This window comes from Desmodus rotundus, chromosome 7 (assembly GCF_022682495.2).
Source record: "Desmodus rotundus isolate HL8 chromosome 7, HLdesRot8A.1, whole genome shotgun sequence".
Classification (NCBI taxonomy): Eukaryota; Metazoa; Chordata; class Mammalia; order Chiroptera; family Phyllostomidae; genus Desmodus; species Desmodus rotundus.
The window spans coordinates 112,289,986-112,307,823 of record NC_071393.1 but is presented as its reverse complement, the minus strand read 5'-3'; the positions used below and the strand labels follow the sequence as shown (position 1 = coordinate 112,307,823).

General features: G+C 44.5%; 1 protein-coding gene and 2 pseudogenes across 3 annotated transcripts in view; 2 read left to right on the top strand and 1 right to left on the bottom strand.

The window, feature by feature from the left end:
* The window catches only part of EXD2 (exonuclease 3'-5' domain containing 2), a 41,863-nt gene extending 25,398 nt beyond the window's left edge, over nt 1-16,465 (bottom strand). The window contains exons 1-3 of one of the 3 annotated variants that reach the window (XM_024567927.3): nt 16,306-16,465; nt 11,651-11,738; nt 9,701-10,086 (exon numbers count right to left, since the gene is read on the bottom strand). In XM_024567927.3, the coding sequence (XP_024423695.2) occupies nt 9,701-10,039 (339 nt within the window). In that variant the 5' untranslated portion in view covers nt 10,040-10,086; nt 11,651-11,738; nt 16,306-16,465. The remainder of the gene's footprint in view (nt 1-9,700; nt 10,087-11,650; nt 11,739-16,305) is intronic. The other 2 variants (XM_045201815.2, XM_024567928.3) reach the window with 2 other exon arrangements.
* On the top strand, nt 352-2,474 carry LOC128781345 (RNA-binding protein FUS pseudogene; annotated as a pseudogene).
* Nucleotides 10,961-14,621, top strand: LOC112311534 (small ribosomal subunit protein eS4, X isoform-like; annotated as a pseudogene).
* Nucleotides 16,466-17,838: the final 1,373 nt, after the last annotated feature.

Below are 17,838 nucleotides of genomic sequence, written 5' to 3'. Positions count from 1 at the left end.
AATATCACTCACAGATTTTTTTTTAATTCTCTAAAAATCATTAGCAAAATAAATTCAATGTATAAAGACAATAAAACATCATGACCAAGTTAGATTTATTCTAGTAATTCAAAAGGCAAGGTATTTCACAGCAAGAGAATAAAGGAGAAAAACTACAGTCATCTCTAGAAATGCAGAAAAGGCACTTGAAAAAATTCAACCATCTATGATTTAAAAAAAAAAAAAAAAACACCTCTCAACAAGCCAAGAATAGAACTGAATGTATTTAATCTAGTAAAGGGATATACAGACAAACCCACTCCAAATATATGTAACACAAAAATGCTGAACACTGTCATTCTGAGACAGGGAATGAGGCGAGGACGCCTGCTGTCACCTCTTCTACTGAGCACTACATTGCAGCCCCAGCCAGCTCATCAAGCCAAGAAAAGAAATAAAAAGTGTAAGGCCTGGAAGGAAATAATATTGTTATATGACAGATGATATAATAGTGTACACAGGAATCCAAAAGAAGTGAGTTTAGTAAGGTTCCTTAATATAGGAGAAATACAAAAGTCAACTACATTTCTATATACCAGGAAGAAACACAAACATTTTTAGGTTTAAATTTATAATATAATAAAAAAAAATCACCCTGGCTGGTGTGGCTAAGTGGTTGAGTGCTGGCCTGTGAATCAAAGGGTCGCCAGTTCCATTCCCAGTCAGGGCACAGGCCTGGGGTATGGGCCAGGTCCCCAGTAGGGGGGGTGCAAGAGGCAAGCACACATTGATGTTTGTGTCCCTCTCTTTCTCCCTCCCTTCCCCTCTCTAAAAAATAAGTAAATAAATTTTTTTAATAAGTAAACAAACAACAATTTAAAAATTATTTTTTAAAAGTCGGCTCAGTCCTCGAGGTGTCGGTGCTCTGTGGTGGTAGAATATCGTTGCCTGTCAGCCTGTGTGTGCAGGTGCCAACAGGGCCTCAAGCAACTCTACCCAACAAGCAACCCAAAGCTGTGGGCCCTACATCACCCAGCCTGGGCAGGGTTTTTCCCAGCAGAGAAATCAGTCCTGTGGACAGCAGAGTTACGGTGGCTACAGCCAGTCAGGGGACACTGCAGGCTGTTGCCAGAGCACCTACTGTTCGTATGGACAGACCCCGAACACAGGCTATGGCACTCAGTCAGCTCTGTGGGATATGGCTCAACTGGTGGCTATGGCGGTGGCCAGAGTTCTCAGTCATCCTATAGGCAGCAGTCCTGCCCTGAAAATGGCCAGCAGCCAGCTCTTAGCAGCACCTGGGAAGTTACGGGAGCAGTTCTCAGAGCAGCAACTAGGCGCAGCCCGAGTGGGGCTGTGGTGGACAGGGGCTGAGCTATGGACAGCAGTGAAGCTCCTGCAATCCTCCTCAGGGCTATGGACAGCAGAACCAGTGCAACAGTAGCAGCGGAGGAGGCGGAGCAGGTGGTGAGAGTAACTGTGGCCAAGATCAGTGCTCTGTGGCTGGCGGCGGCAGTGGTGGAGGTGATGGCCGTCAGAATCAGACTGGTGATGGTGGCAGTGACTACAGGAGAGGCCAGCAGGACCATCGGAGATGAGGCCCGGGCGGTGGCGGGGGCTACAACCACAGCAGTAGTGGCTATGAACCCCGAGGTCATGGAGGTGGCTGTGGAGCCAGAGGTGGCATGGGAAGAAGTGACAATCGTAGTAGCTTCAATAGATTTGGTGGCCCTGGGGACCGAGGATCACATCACGACTCTGAACAGGGTAATTCAGACACCACCACCATCTTCATATAAGGCCTGGACAGGAATGTTACGACTGAGTCTGTGGCTGATGACCTCAAGCAGATGGGTGTAATAAATACAAAAAAGAAAACGACAGAGCAGCCCATGAGCAAACTGCACACACACAGGGAAACGGGCAAGCTGAAGGGAGAGGCAGCAGTATCTTTGATGCCCCACCTCTGCTGAAGCAGCTATTGAGGGTAAACGATCTCTGGGAATCCTATCAAGGTTTCACTTGCTACTCAGAGAGCAGATTTCAACCAGGGTGGTGGCAATGGTCGTGGAGGCTGAGGGTGAGGAAGACCCATGGGCTGTGGAGGCTATGGAGGTGGTGGCAGTGGTGGCAGTGGCTGGGAAGGATTCCCGGTGGAGATGGTGGCGGTGGAGGGCAGCAGCAAGCTGGGGACTAGAAGTGTCCTACTCCTGCATGTAAGAACACAACTTTCTCTTAGAGGAATGAATGCAACCAGTGTAAGGCCCCTAGAAGAGACAGCCCAGGAGGCTTTAGTGGGGGGGGGGGGGGGCAGCTGTGGCGATGATTGTCATGGTGGCAGAGGAGGCTATGATCAGGGCAGCTACCGAGGATGAGGCAGGGACCATAGGGGCTGCCAAGGGGGCTGGGGTGGTGGGGACAGAGGTGGCTTTGCCCCTGGCAAGATGGGCTCCAGGGGTGACCACAGACAGGACTGCAGGGAGAGGCTATATTAGCCTGTGAGGTTCTGAAACAGCTTCTCTCTTAAACCCAGTGTTACCCTCATTATTTTGTAACCTTCCAACTCCTGATCTTCCCCAGGTTTTTTTGTGTCGGACAATGTAATTGCAACCATATCTCTGGTTCCCATTAAAAACCATCATTTTAATTTAAAAAAAAGAATAAAAACATCACAGACACTATAAATGCATTATTAAGAGAAATTAAAGATCTAAATTAATACTTAGACTAAAACCCCATTATTATAAAGAAGTCAATTCCCCACAAACTGATTTACCGCTCTAATGCAATGTGCAAATTAAAACCACAATGAAATATTGCTACACACACACCAGGATGACTAAAATTTAAAAATCTGACTACCAAATATTGAAGAGGATGTAAGATGAAGTGATTCTCATATAGTCTTGGTGGGAGGTTAAATTAGTAGAACCACTTCTGAAAACACGGGCACAGCCTAACGCTCTCTGGGGCTGGGGGGGCAGTGCCCGGCCTGGTTGAGTTCAGGTCAGCAGCAGCAGCAGCAACAGCACAAGCTGGAGCCTACAGATGCCCCTCAGAGGCCCCTGCAGTCCCCAGGAGAGATAAGGGGTCCGTTCCCTGCTGCCCGAGTGAGGAAAGCTTCCGTCTGGCTACCGGCTCTGAGGCCAGGCCGGCTAGGCTCCTGCTTTACTGTAGGTCTTCTCCTGAATCCCTTATCTCTGAGTTTCCATGACGTCCTCAGGGTCCCCTCCTCCCCACTTCCCCTGTTCCTTGCTATTTCTAATTTCCAGTCACAGTGCCTGGCAGATCTTCAGAGCTGACTCACAGTGTCCTTAAAAAAGTTGATCTCCCCCAGTGGGCTCTAGGCCAGGACACCCATGAGTTCCCACATCATCATGGACACCAGGGTCTCCAATAGGCGCTGTGGCCATGTCCCCTGCTAGCCCCACTGTGGCCTTTGCAAACCTGGGTGGGTGTGGGGGAGCTGGTAGTGAAACCCTGTCCCAAGACTGGGTTTCCTCTTCTTTCACACCTTCCCTCTGAGGACAGGTGAGGAGTCCAGATAGCAGGCGGGGCCCTGGTCAGAGTGGTCTTGCAGCTGTAGGCAGGCACAGCCACGCCCTCTCCTGGAGGGGCCCAGTCCCATGGGGACAGGAGCCCTGTGTCCCTGGTGCTAAATCTTCTCTTCACTTTGGGCCACTGTGGGTGGGAACTCCTTTCTGGCCAGACCAGGAGGGTCTAAAGCAATAATGGAACCTCAGCAGTGCCAGTACAGACCGGGTTCTTGGTTTATCACCTTTTCCATTTCCTTTTATTTTAAAAATAAATTAGCCTTGGCTGGTGTAGCTCAGTGGATTGAGCACGGGCTGTAAACCAAAGAGTCACTGGTTCGATTCCCAGTCAGGGCACATGCCTGGGCTGCAGGCTGGGTCGCCGGTGGGGGCCACGTGAGAGGCGACCACACAATGATGTTTCTCTCCCTCTTTCTCCCTCCCTTCCCCTCTCTCAAAAATAAATAAATAAAGTATTTTTAAAAAATAAAATAAAAATAGAAATAAAAATAAATTAACAAGCACCTGGATACTGGAGGGAGGGCCCGGGGGCATCACACCCACCACCCAGGGCTGGTGGTAATGGCGGGGAGGGGGCTCAGGATCATCATCATCATTTCCCCCTGCAGTCCCACTGTGAGGGGGCCCTCTATCCAGCTGGACTTCTCGGCCCATTTGACCGGAACTCAGGTCTGGAACCTAGGCCTGTCCCCTCCCCGGCTCTCCCTGAGCTCCCTGGTCCTGGGCCATTTTGGGGTGAGTGGCTGGAGAGATGAGATGGGCCTCAAGCCCCACAACCACAGGGCTGGGATCAGAGCCTGAGTCTCTGATGCTGGCACGTGCTGCCACAGCTCCCTCACAGCAGTGGCAGAACGGCTGGGCCTAGGCCTGTGGGCCCCTGATGTCTGCTCATATGTGCCCACTCCACAGCTGCAAGGTAGACAGCAGATGGGTGAGAGAGAAGAGTAAGGGGAATAAAGTCAGTACAACTGTTAAAAAACAAACAAAAACCGACTGGAAACAATGGGTATACTCATACACTAATGAAGGTAAATTAGTTAAAACCACCTTAGCAACAATTTGGCATCATTTATAAAAATGTTAAAGACATATGTACGAACTCCATGACTCAGGGCCCCACTCAGAGAAACATGCCCAGTAACACCAAATGCAGCGTTCTCTGTAAAAGCCCCGTGCTGTGATCAACCCAAATGTCCACCACCGTTTGGAAGGGTACATAAGTAGTGTCATTACTTACACAATGGACTACCGTGCAGCAATGAGTCAGTCACAAACAACACAGGTAAATCTCAGAGACACAAAGTTGGGAGAAAGAAGCCCACACAAAGAACACATACTTGATGGTTCAGTTGCATTAAATTTAAAAAGAAGGCACAACCGTATTATAGCACATGCTTGAGTAGTAAAAGTATAAAGAAAAACAAGAATGCAAATACCAGGAAATCGGGACAATGGCAACCCTCAGAGGGGAGGGGGGAACCCTAATTATAAAGGGCCACAAGGGGGGCTCCTGGGGTAGTAGCAATTTTGCTCTTGACCTAGTTTCTAAATACACAGCTGTTCTCTAGATAAATCATTTCGCTGTTTATTTTTGTTTCAGGTACTTTTCTTGATATGTTTTATTTCACAATAAAAAAGGTTAAAAAAACAAAAGACCCAGGAAGCAAGTTAAACAGCAGCTTAGACAAACCCAAAGAAAAAAAAGGGGAACTGTAAAAAAGGCCCAAAGACATTGTGCCTATTCTTTACTAAGAATAGTAAATGTAAAAGAAATTACCAGACATGTAGGTTAGCATAAAAAATTCAGAATGTAGGCCCTGGCTGGTGTAGCTCAATGAATTGAGTGTTGTCCTACAAACCAAAGGGTCGCTGGTTTGAATCCCAGTCAGGGCACGTGCCTGGGTTGCAGGTCAGGTCCCCAGTGGGGGGGGGGGGGGGGGCAAGAGAGGCAACCACACATTGATGTTTCTCTCCCTTTCTTTCTCCCTCCCTTCCCCTCTCTCTAGAAAATAAATAAATAAAATCTCAAAAAAAGTTTAGAATGTAGCTGATCAAATTCCAGTAAGAAAGAAAAAGGGGGAGGGAGAGGAAGAGGAGGCAGAAGAGAAGAAAAAGGAGAAGAAAACAGGATAAAGACGATCTTTAAAGAGAATTTAACAACTGATAAAAGATACCAATCATCTCTTTGAATCCCAAGCTGGAAATTCAGAAAGAGGACAAGACCTAGTCTTATCATAGTGAATTTTTAGAACCACAAACTCAGAGAAGATCTTAAAAGGAGTTACAAAAAATTAGATTACCTATAAATAATCAACATGTAGACTGACAGTGATTTTCAACAGCAATAATAGAAGCCATAAAATGAAAAACTATGTTGAAAATGTTGATAAACTGCCAAACTAGAATTTTATATCCAGTGAAAATATCTTCAAGATCAAGAGCAAAATAAAGACATTTTCAATTATTATTAATGGGCCCTCAAGAAATGCGAAACTTCTAAAGTATGACCTTAAAGAAAATGAGTCCAAAAAGAAGGTCTGAGATATAAAGAAAGATGAACTAAAAAAAGCGGGGGGAAATATTTTGGTAAATCTAAACAAATACTGACTGTAAAACAAGAGCAAAAACAATAGCTAAACACACACCGAAGTAAATAAAAGAGAAAGGGAAACAGAAGTGGAAGAATGGCGAAAACAAGGACGGGTGACTTTCTCCTAAGGTCTCTCGGGGGCAGTGAGAGGAGAGGGCCCTCACTTCTGCAGGGAGATGCGGCATCCGGCATGAATTCAATACATACTGGAGGCCAACACGAAGTGGGTTTGGGATTATTTGCCACTTTAACTTTTCCATGCCGCTGCTATAGTAATTAAACCCTATTATTATTAAGTCAATTGCTGTTACTATTCACTTCAGAATACCCTGTTTGTTGTTGTAATTATACTTCATTAGTTAGAATAATCAAGGCATTTGGCAAATGCCAAACCTCACTGCTCACTAATGTTTTCTTCTATTAATGTTAGTGTAAATATTTCTAAAATGATATAGAAATACGTAGATATTTCTAAAAGGATGTAATTTCTTCTACAGAATAAACTAAAAGTGCCCAGTGGTCATTGGCATAAACAACTACTACTATTGCTGATAAAAAGAAATACCCTCAGCAGCCACGCGTGAGGCCACGTGTGACGAGCAAACTTCCCCCGCGCTATCAGGGGGTCTCTTCTTCGTCATCACTGTGCTGGCATCTAGGAGTCACTCCTACCAACCTTGATCCGGCTTTGTGGCAGGTACTCTGCTTAGGGCCTCTTCGGATTACATTTGCCAGTTCTTGGCTGTATTCTAGATGTCCAGAAGACAAACATCAGAGATTCTTGGCAGGGGATTACATGAATTAATAAGAGATGATAACTCTGAGTTATTTATATGTTTGTAATATCTTCTGATTCAAGGAGATTAAAGTGCACTCTGTGACTCAGAAGGACAGAAGAGTCCGTGTGCCATGTTATCGTCACTGAAACCACGCAACACCCCCACACAGTTGACGGCCGTTAGGAAAATTACCCGGATGGCAAAGACAGCCCTGGGCTCAAATGCTAGTTGCCAGCTTTGTGGCCCTGGACAAGTAACTAACCCCATTGTGCCTCCATTTCCTACCTGTGAAAGTGAGGGTAGTAGTAGTATCTCCTACCTGTGAAAGTGAGGGTAGTAGTAGTATCTCCCTACACAGGATTAGTAGGAGAATCTAATTAAACTAAGGGAGATGATCAAACAAAACAGCTTACTACCTGGCTTACAGGAAACAATGTCTCAAATTTTAACTGTTATCTTTTAAAATCCCAACTTGTATAATAATGCCCATTTAAAAAGACTTTCTTAATGAGCTTCTCCACGGCATTTTTATGAGAATACTATTAAAATATTAGACTTCCAGCCAAGATGGAGGTGTAGGTAGACACACTGTCCATCCTCATACAACCAAAAGAAGGACAACAATTTAAAAACAAAAACCAACCAGAACTGACAGAAAATCGAACTGTATGGAAGTCCGACAACCAAGGAGATGAAGAAGAAACATTCATCCAGACCGGTAGGAGTGGCGGAGACGGGCAGCGGGGCGAGAGGACATGCAGCAAGGTGGCGGCTGGCGGACCCAGCAAGGTGGCAGATTGTGGAGCATGGTGGGCAAAGCTGCAGCTGGCCTGCGAGGCAGCAGCTGGTGGACCAGGTGACAGACTGCGAAACCCAGGGCTCCAGCGCCGGGGAAATAAAGCCTCAAACCTCTGACTGAAAACACCCGTGGGGGTTGAGGCGGCAGCAGGAGAAACTCCCAGCCTCACAGGAGAGGTTGTTAGAGAGACCCACGGGGGCCTAGAGTGTGCACTAACCCACCCACTTGGGAATCAGCACTAGAGGGGCCCAATTTGATTGTGGGTAGCGGAGGGAGTAACTGAAATCTGGCAGAGAGTGGAGCAAGCACCACTACTCCCTCTCGGCCCCTCCCCCACATACAGCGTCACAGCGCAGCAACGTGGGTTGCCCCGCCCTGGTGAGCACCTAAGGCTCTGCTCCTTTACATAACAGACACGCCAAGACCAAAAAAAAAAAAAGAAAAACAATGGCACAAAGGAAAGAACAGATCAAAGCTCCAGAAAAAAATACAACTAAGAGATGAAGAGATAGCCAACCTATCAGATGCACAGTTCAAAACACTGGTTATCAGGAAGCTCACAGAATTGGTTGAATTTGGTCACAAATTAGATGAAAAAATGAACGCTATGCTAAGTGAAATAAAGGAAAATGTACAGGGAATCAATAGTGTTGCGAAGGAAACTGGGACTCAAATCAATGGTGTGGACCAGAAGGAAGAAATAAACATCCAACCACAAAAGAATGAAGAAACAAGAATTCGGAAAAATGAGGAGAGCCTTAGGAACCTCCAGGACATCTTTAAACATTCCAACATCTGAATTATAGGGGTGCCAGAAGGAGAAGAGGAAGAGCAAAAAATGGAAAACTTATTTGAACAAATAATGAAGGAGAACTTCCCTCATCTGGCAAAGGAAATAGACTTCCAGGAAGTCCAGGAAGCTCAGAGAGTCCCAAAGAGGCTGGACCCAAGGAGGAACACACCAAGGCACATCATAATTACATTCCCCAAGATGAAACAGAAGGAGAGATTTAAGAAGCAGCAAGAGATAAGGACACAGTTACCTACAAAGGAGTTCCCATAAGACTGTCAGCTGATTTCTCAAAAGAAACCTTACAGGCAAGAAGGGGCTGGAAAGAAGTATTCCAAGTCAGGAAAGGCAAGGACCTACATCCAAGATTGCTCTATCCAGCAAAGCTATCATTTAGAATGGAAGGGCAGATAAAGTGCTTCCCAGATAAGGTCAAGTTAAAGGAGTTCATCATCACCAGGCCCTTATTATATGAAATGTTAAAGGGATTTATCTAAGAAAAAGAAGATAAAAAGTATGAACAGTAAAATGACAGCAAACTCACAGTTATTAACAACCACACCTAAAACAAAAACAAAAGCAAACTAAGCAAACAACTAGAACAGGAACAGAACCACAGAAATGGAGATCACATGGAGGGTTATCAACAGGGGAGTGAGATGGGGAGAGAGGGGGAAAAGATACAGAGAATAAGTAGCAAAAATGGTAGGTAGAGAAAAGACGGGGAGGTTAAGAATTGTATAGGAAATGTAGAATCCAAAGAACTTACATGTATAACTCATGGACATGAACTACAGTGGGGGGAATGTGGGTAGGAGGGGGTGTGCAGGGTGGAGGGGAGTGAAGGGGGAGAAATGGGACAACTGTAATAGCATAATCAATAAAATATACTTTAAAAAATATTAATAGTAGCCCTGGCTTCTGTGGCTCAGTGGATTGAATGCTAGTCTACAAACCGCAAGGTCGCTGGTTTGATTCCCAGTCAGGGCACATTCCTGGGTTTCGGGCCAATATGGATCTGCCTGACTCTAAAATGTATGATTATGAGCATTCCCCTGTCCTGAGAAGAGAAGCAGCTTCTGCTGCTAAAATCTACTTACTAGCAAGTTGAGGACAAGCTAATTCTCCTTTAATCTTATCCTTTATCTAACTATTCAAGGTCCCTAGTTGGAAAAGCAGAAAAGATCTTATTTTTGCATTTTAACTTACCCACTCACAGTCAATGCCAAGTACTGGAAAATCTTGTAACTCACTCCTAAGCAATGGTTCGATTTGATCCCACTCTGCTTCCTGAGACACAGTCACCACCTTGGCGTCAAGGATCCTCTCTTCCCATGTGGCTCTGGGGGCAGTGGAGTGCAGCTGGTCCTCCGCTGGAGGGGGCAGCTCCCTCCTGCTTGGAGCTTGCTGCTGCTGCAGCTGCTGCAGCTGCTGGGTCCCACGGCTCGATCTACTCCTCCGGCGCTGGATGCCTTTCCACAGGACAAACCCCCCCACTGCCACACCGAAAAGTGTAGTCACTGTCAACGCTACCAACTGTCGAGACATCTTCAACTTTGCTGCAGTTTAGGAAAGCATGTCACTAATCCCACAATCTGCAAGACAAATGGTAACAATATATTTACACAAAGGATTTAAACCTGTATGGGAACAAGCTTCCCCTAAAAAGCGTCCCATTTACAATCCATGAAAACCCTGGTACAAATTTCCACATGAAACAGTGATGTTTTAATTTTTTCAATTTTGTACAATTTCTATTCCACCCTCACCCAAGAAAACCCTCCTGCCCTCTACCAGTTGCCCAGGGCTCTTTTAATCACACAAAAGCATGTCAATTAAAACAGAATAAGTGAGACCCTTGCTTCCACTTACTGATACGTTAGTGAAAAAATGTTTATTAATGGCTCTGCATAATGACACATGATGACCTGCAGATACAACACTGGTCCCACAGGATCATAACTAAAAACTCTTATTACCTGGTGACATCACAGCCCTCATAATGTCACAGCACAAGGCATTACTCATGTCTGTGGGGATGCCGGTCGTAGAGAAGCACAGCACACGCAACTACGTACAGCACGTAATCCTTGGTGATAACAAACGACTATGCTACTGGTTTATGAGTACACACTATACTATACTCTTTGTTATTTTAGACCGCACCGTTTCTGCTTATTGAAAGTAAGTTTGCTGTAAGTGTGCCGTGCTCTGCCAGCAGCAGCCTCCTACGTCTCGTGTCTACTGTATCTCGACTGCCATCATTCTGTCTTGTGCTTGTTTTAATCTCGTGGTGTTGTGCACAGTAACATGCTGTCCAGGGCTGTACTCTCGGAGAGACAGGCGTCAGCACACAGCCTAGGCATGTGGAGGGCTGTACCATCGAGGCGGTGTCGGTGTGCTCTACGATGCTCGCACATGACAAAGTCGCTTAACCACGCGTTCCTCAGAACACATCCCCGTGAAGTGGCGGGTAGCGGTATGCAGAAGCAGTGGTTACCCAAGGGTAGTAGGAGTATAAGTAATTATTACAAATAATAGTTATAATTTTTAAATTCTATACAACTATGTATACATCCATAATTAGAAAACCCCAAGTTTTTTAAAAGACACTTTTTAGAGACAGGCAATGTAAATATCCCACTTAACACTTAAGAAATATGATTATATTCCTCAAATAAATCATACTCAATGAATTAAACAAAAATGTTCAAGTGTTCAGAGAGCAGCACAAGGTAGAAGACAATGACATGGGCCTTAGAGGCAAATACCCTAAGGTTCAAAGCCAGCCTCTGCCACTTGCCAGCTATATAAACTCAGGCAGTTCACTGAACTTCTCTACGCCGCAGATTCCTCCTTGGTAAAATGGGAAAGATGCTACCTACCAGGTAGAATTACTGTGAGGCTTAAGTAAGAAGATCAGTACTTCACTTAACATATTGGCTAGCCCACTAGAGTTCAGTAAATATTTGTTGTTACTACTACTGAGCTTCATAGAACTTCCATTAAAAGAAAACAAGGAATCACAGTGTTAAAATTTAGGAACCTTCCAAACTCAGCTCCTACACAATTCAAGAATCCTTTCCACGGTAATAGTGACAGACCTCTGGTCTCTGCCCTGGTCTACACCTGAACACTTCTAGGAACGGAGTTCATTACCTTAAGAGGCAGTTTTTGTTGAAAAGTCCACGCATTCTGTTAAGGTTTGCTACACAGAAGCTGCTCTCTGTGATGCTCAGTCTGGCCTCTGAAATGACAAAAGTCGTTTACTCTCTCCCTGAGAGCTTGTGAAATATGTAGACAGTAGCGCTGAGACTTCCATTAGTATGTCTACCTACCCCAACCGGCCTTCCTATATAACCTAGTTCGTGTACCACTCACCACTGTGGCTAGGTCCTTCTGAATGGCCCCAAGTTCGTCCAGGTATTGCTTAAAATGTGACACGTAGGTCTGTATTCAGTATTTGAGACAGGGTCTAATTGGCGTGGGCTGCATTGATACTATTACCTATTTTACCTATATTTTATTAATGCTGTATGAAATGTTTTTAAGTAGTAATAGAATGTTTTATGACTAATGGGTAATACAAAGCTTGTGATAAATTAAAATATTCAGATACCAAATTGAGTTTTATACATGTGTAGTTTATATTTCGCACTTAAATCCAAAACTTTACAGTTCTTTCTTCTAAATTTTATCTTGTTTTTTAGCCAAATGTTTCATACTCTGACACCAATCTGCATCTTTCTTTTAAAAAGATTTTATTTATTTATTTTAGAGAGAGGGGAAGAGAGGAAGAAAGAGAGGAAGAGAAACATCAATGTACGGTTGCCTATCACGTGCTCCTCCTGGGGACCTGGCCCACAGCCCAGGCATGTGCCCTCACTGGGAATCGAACCAGTGACCCTTTGGTGGTGACCCAATCCACTGAGCCACATCAGCCAGGGCCCCAATTTGCATCTTGATTGTGCCTTCTTTCTCAATTTTAAACATGATTTTGGCTGGCTAGCTCAGTTGGTTAGAGCATCATCCTATACACCAAGGTTGAGGGTTCAATCTCCAGTCAGGGCGCATATAAGAACCAACCAAAGGTCTTGGCTGGTGTGGCTCAGTGTTGGAGCATCATCCCATAGTCAAAAGGTTGTGGGTTCAATTCCCAGCCAGGGCACATGCCTAGGTTGCGGGTTCGTCCCCAGTCCAGGCACAGGTACATGTGACCCCCGGTCCAGATGCATAGGATCTGTGTGGGTGCATGCAAAGGCAACTAATTGATGCCTCTCTCTTGCATTGATGTTTCTCTCTCTCCCTTCCCCCCTTTCTCTAAAAAATGGAAATGAAAATGTCCTCAGGTGATGATAAAAAGAAAAGAATCAAACAATGAACGCATAAATAAGTGGAAAAACAAATTGATGTTTCTCTCTCCCTCCCTCTATAAATTCAACTTTACAAAATGTCTCCTGACATTGCCAAATGGCCCCTCAGAGGCAAAATATCTCCCACTTGAGAACTATTAGGGTAGGAAATGATAGCCAGAAAACACAAACGCAAAAGACTGATATTTAAACATAAAATTTTAAACTTTGGTTTAATAAAGATGCCACATGGCTAAAGACAAGCAACAACTTTAAAAAGCACTAAGTTGGGCTCTGGCCAGGTGGCTCAGTGGACTGGAACATCGATCCATACACCAAAAGGTTGCGGGTTTGATCCTGGTCCCGGCGCCTACAGGAAGCAACTGATCATGTTTCTCTCTCACAGTGATGCTTCTCTCTCTCTCAATCTTAATCTCTCTCTCCCTCTCCCCCCCCCCCCCCGTCTCTCTCTCTCTCTCCCTTCCTCACTCTCTAAAATCAATAAAACATCTCCTCAGATAAGGATTAAAAAATAATAAATAAATAAATAAATAAAAAGGCACTGAGTTGGGGATAAATATTTAAAAAATATATAAGACAAAAGATTATTATCTAGAATATATAAAACACTAGTATATACATATAAAAAGACAACCCAGTAGAAATGAAACATTTCTCAAAAGAGGAGATAAAACTTGCCAACAACCATGAAAACATATTCTGAGAAGTAACTACTATGGCATCAAAATACCCACATCCTCGCCTCTTTCTGGGCCAGCACAGCCATGGCTCCTGGTCCCAAGAAGCATCTGAAGTGTGTAGCAGCTCCAAAGCATTGGATGCTGGATAAACTGACCAGCGTGTTTGCTCCTCGGCCATCTGCTGGTCCCCACAAGCTGAGAGAATGTCTCCCGCTCATCGTGTCCCTGAGGAACAGACTTAAGCATGTCCTGACGGGAGACGATGTAAAGAAGACCTGCGTGTAGCGGTTCATTAAGAGCGATGGCAAGGTCCGAACTGATACAACCTCCCCCGCTGGTTTTGGGGATGTGATCAGCATTGACAAGACCAGAGAGAATTTCCATCTGATCTACGACACCAAGGGTCGCTTTGCTGTTCACCGTATCACCCCAGAGGAGGCCAAGTACAAGCTGTGCAAAGTGAGGAAGATCTTTGTGGGCACAAAAGGAATCCCTCACCTGGTGACGCAGGAGACTCGCACCATCTGCTACCCTGATCCCCTCACCAAGGTCAATGACACCATTCAGATTGATTTGGAGACTGGCAAAATTACTGATTTCATCAAGTTTGATACTGGTAACCTGCGTATAGTGTCCAGCGCTGCTAACCTGATAAGAATTGGTGTGATAACCAACAGGGAGAGACACCCTGATTCTTTTGACGTAGTTCACGTGAACGATGTCAATGGCAACAGCTTTGCCATAAGGCTCTCCAACATTTTTGCTATTGGCAAAGGCAACAAACCATGGATTCCCCCTCCCCGTGGAAAGGGTATCTGCCTCATCATTGCTGAAGAGAGACAAGAGACTGGTGGTCAAACAGAGCAGTGGGTGAAATGAGCTCCAGGTGATGTGACTGGGAGAGTCTTTGTACTTAAAGAAAATATAACACACACACACAGAAAATATCCATATCCTCCCACCCAGCAATTCCACTTGCAAGTATCCATCCTTGAGACATGCTCACAGGGGCACACAGACACATGTGGAAGGATTTTTCTATGCCACAGTGAAAAACTAAGCAATCTACAGAATCTCACATACTATTAAGTCTTTTTTTTTTTAAATCCTTACCTGAGGACATTTTTTTCATTGCGTTTTAGAGAGAGAGGAAGGGAGAAAGAGAAACATTGATGTAAGGGAGAAGCATGGATTGGTTGTCTCCCCGATGTGCCATACGGGGGAACGTAAGGGCCAGGAACAGGGATCAAACCACTACCTAGGTATGTGCCCTGACCAGGAATCGAACCCCCAACCTTTTGGTTACAGGACAACACTCCAACCAACCAATCCACACCAGCCAGAGAGAAACCTTAACATTCTATAGAATTTACAGAGAAAGTAGAAACAATAAGGTAGATGTGTGCATGCTGACAAAGAAAAAGTTCTAAGACCCATTTTTAAGCACAAAAAGTCAAGTTGCTGAATAGGTATAATACACCTTATTTGTAAAAGATGTATTTGCCCTGGCTGGTGTGGCTCAGTGGTTGACTGCCAGCCTGCGAATCAAAGAGTGGCGGGTTCGATTCCCAGTCAGGGCACATGTCTGGGTTGCCGGCCAGGTCCCTAGTGAGGGTCACCCGAGAGGCAACCACACACTGATGTTTCTCTCCCTCTCTTTCTCCCTCCCTTCCCCTCTCTAAAAAAAATAAATGAATAAAATCTTTTTTAAAAGATGCATTTGTAATAGTTTAACACGATATATCTTACATGTACGAACACTTGTCAATAAATATAAAGAGAAAGAAATAGAAAAACACACCCCAAATGGATAACGGTTCTTACTTTAAGGCAAGAGATTAAAGAAGAAAAAGTGGAAAGAGACAGGTCAAAGAGGATCTACACTGTTTACAATGTTCACATCAGTGTTTTCCCAGACTGCATGCGTGTACTGCAACTAAAATAAATGTAAAAGAATAAGTGCATTTTTAAACAAGTTCAACTTAACCAAAATCAATCATTCCTCCCCCCATTCAACCTCCTTTCCCCCCCTCCGCACTTCCTTTTTCTGATAATTAACAAAACATTTCAGTGTAGTTCCTTCCATCCTTGTGATACGATATAATTAATCTGGTGTTTTAATAATGGAGTCGGTAGCTAAAGAGTCCGCTTGCGTCCCATAGTACGTCAAAAGCTTATAAAGGTTTGGGTTTGTTTATATTTTAATAAGGAGTTATCAGTTTTGTAATAAATAATAATTAACGTTCCAGTTTTGATCTGTCCCAGATGGGGAAAAAGAGAGAGGTGGCTCCCCGGCAAGGCCCAAAACAGCGGGTGTGGCCTGGGAGGAAAGGGGTGGAATCAATGGGGGGCGGGGGTAAGTCCCCACGAATCCGGGGGAGGGAACTGTATGTAACTGGACGCGTGGAACACGCAGCGCCCAAGGAGTTGCTAGGTGCTGCAGATGGTGCTTCGTTTTTACTGGATGAAGAAGCCATGAAGGTTTGGTAGGCACTCCTACAGAGAAAAGGGGTCTAAACGGTATGCCCTAGGGAGGGCGGGGGTGACCGCGCACTGGGTCCTGAACCGCCCCCGCCACGAGCAAGGGGTGCGAGGAACCAGCGCCAAGCAGCTTTGGGACCGCATGGTCCCCGCAATCAGTCGCCCCCGCACTGGTGTCATCACCAACTCCACGACCCGTCTCCTCAACCGCACTGGAAACCCTCTCCACCCCTTGCACAAGCTGGATGAATAGCCTTGCCAGACCGTGATCCTCACTTACTTGAGACCCGGATCCCACCTGAACACCTGCGGTCCCTGACGCTCAAGAACTGGAACCTCCGCAGCCACCTGCGCGAACCCACCCGGATCCACTAGGGCAGAAACCACTTCCGGTCCTGCGACGGAATAGGAGGACGTAATCCCAGCTGGGTGCACAAATGGGCGGCGCCATATTGTACGGAAGCTACTGGGGCAGCTATTCCCAGTCTTTCCATTGCTGAATATAAGGCTCTGTTAAAATTTGAAAGACTTAACTCTCTTCAAAAAAAAGGGTGTTTTGCTTTTGTTTCTGGGGTAACATTTTTGTTTGCTTTAGTTTTAAAGGGTTAAGTCTCTGGAATCCTCACAAATGCAATACGGGACATCTGTCATTACTAATTAGCTCTAGTAGTGTTTCTCTACTGTATTAATTTACTTAACTGTCAAATGATGAAGGTAAATAGGAGAGACACTTTTTCAAAAATTTTTTATTGATTTTAGAGAGACAGAGGAAGGCGGGGGAGAGAGTGAGTGATTGATTGTTCCACTTATTTATGCCTTCATTGGTGGTTTCTTGTATTTGCCCTGACGGGGGATGCTCTAACCAACTGAGCTACCCTGCGAGCACTCAGGAGAGACATGTGTTTAAATAATGTATTACTCATTAGCAGTACATTTGGTACTATAGGCATTATAATAATTTATGCCATCTTTTATAACAATCACAATACCTTCCATTTATATTAAAAATCGTTCATTCAACCAGTCTTTTCCAGCAGTTATTATTGTGAGGCAGCTTTGTGCTGTGTGCTCTGACATAGAATGTGTAAATCAGAAGGAGAAATGAGATGTGCATTAACAATGTAAGGTACAACCCTCACCAGGTAGCTCAGTCGGTTGAAGCATCGTCCCATACTCCAAGGTTGCGGGTTTGATCCCCGTCAGGACATACAAAAATCAGCCAATGAATGCATAAGTAAGTGGAAGAACAAATCGATGTCTCTCTCCCTTCCGCTCTAAAATCAATAAATAAAATTTAAAATAAAACAATATAAGCTATTACAAGAGCTGCCATTAAATGAGTATGTGATCACAGTGTGCAAACAACTTTGCAGAGCATTTTACATATTGTATCTTATATAATCTTCATAATAACCTAATAAGGCAGTACTATTTTTAGTGCCATTTTACATAAAATTGGGAAGGTTAAATAAATTTCTCAAGGTAACAAAGCAAGTAAGCACTGGAGCTGGGAATGAAACCTCAGTATGTCTGATTACAAAGCTTGTTGCCCTCATCCTCTCTATTGTATTCCCTACTCCAGTACAGGAACAAGGTTCTAAGTTCCATTAGATCGGTACTCATACAGGGGAAATTTCTGACAGATGCAGAGGATTAACCCCCTGCATTGTAATCTGCTCCGTCCTGAAACACATTTTTAAAAAAACTAACAAAAAGGTAAAAAGTAAATGCAAATAATTAAAAACACAATGAGATACCATTACATATCCATCAGAAAGCCTAAAATGAAAATAATAAATAAATAAACAAACAA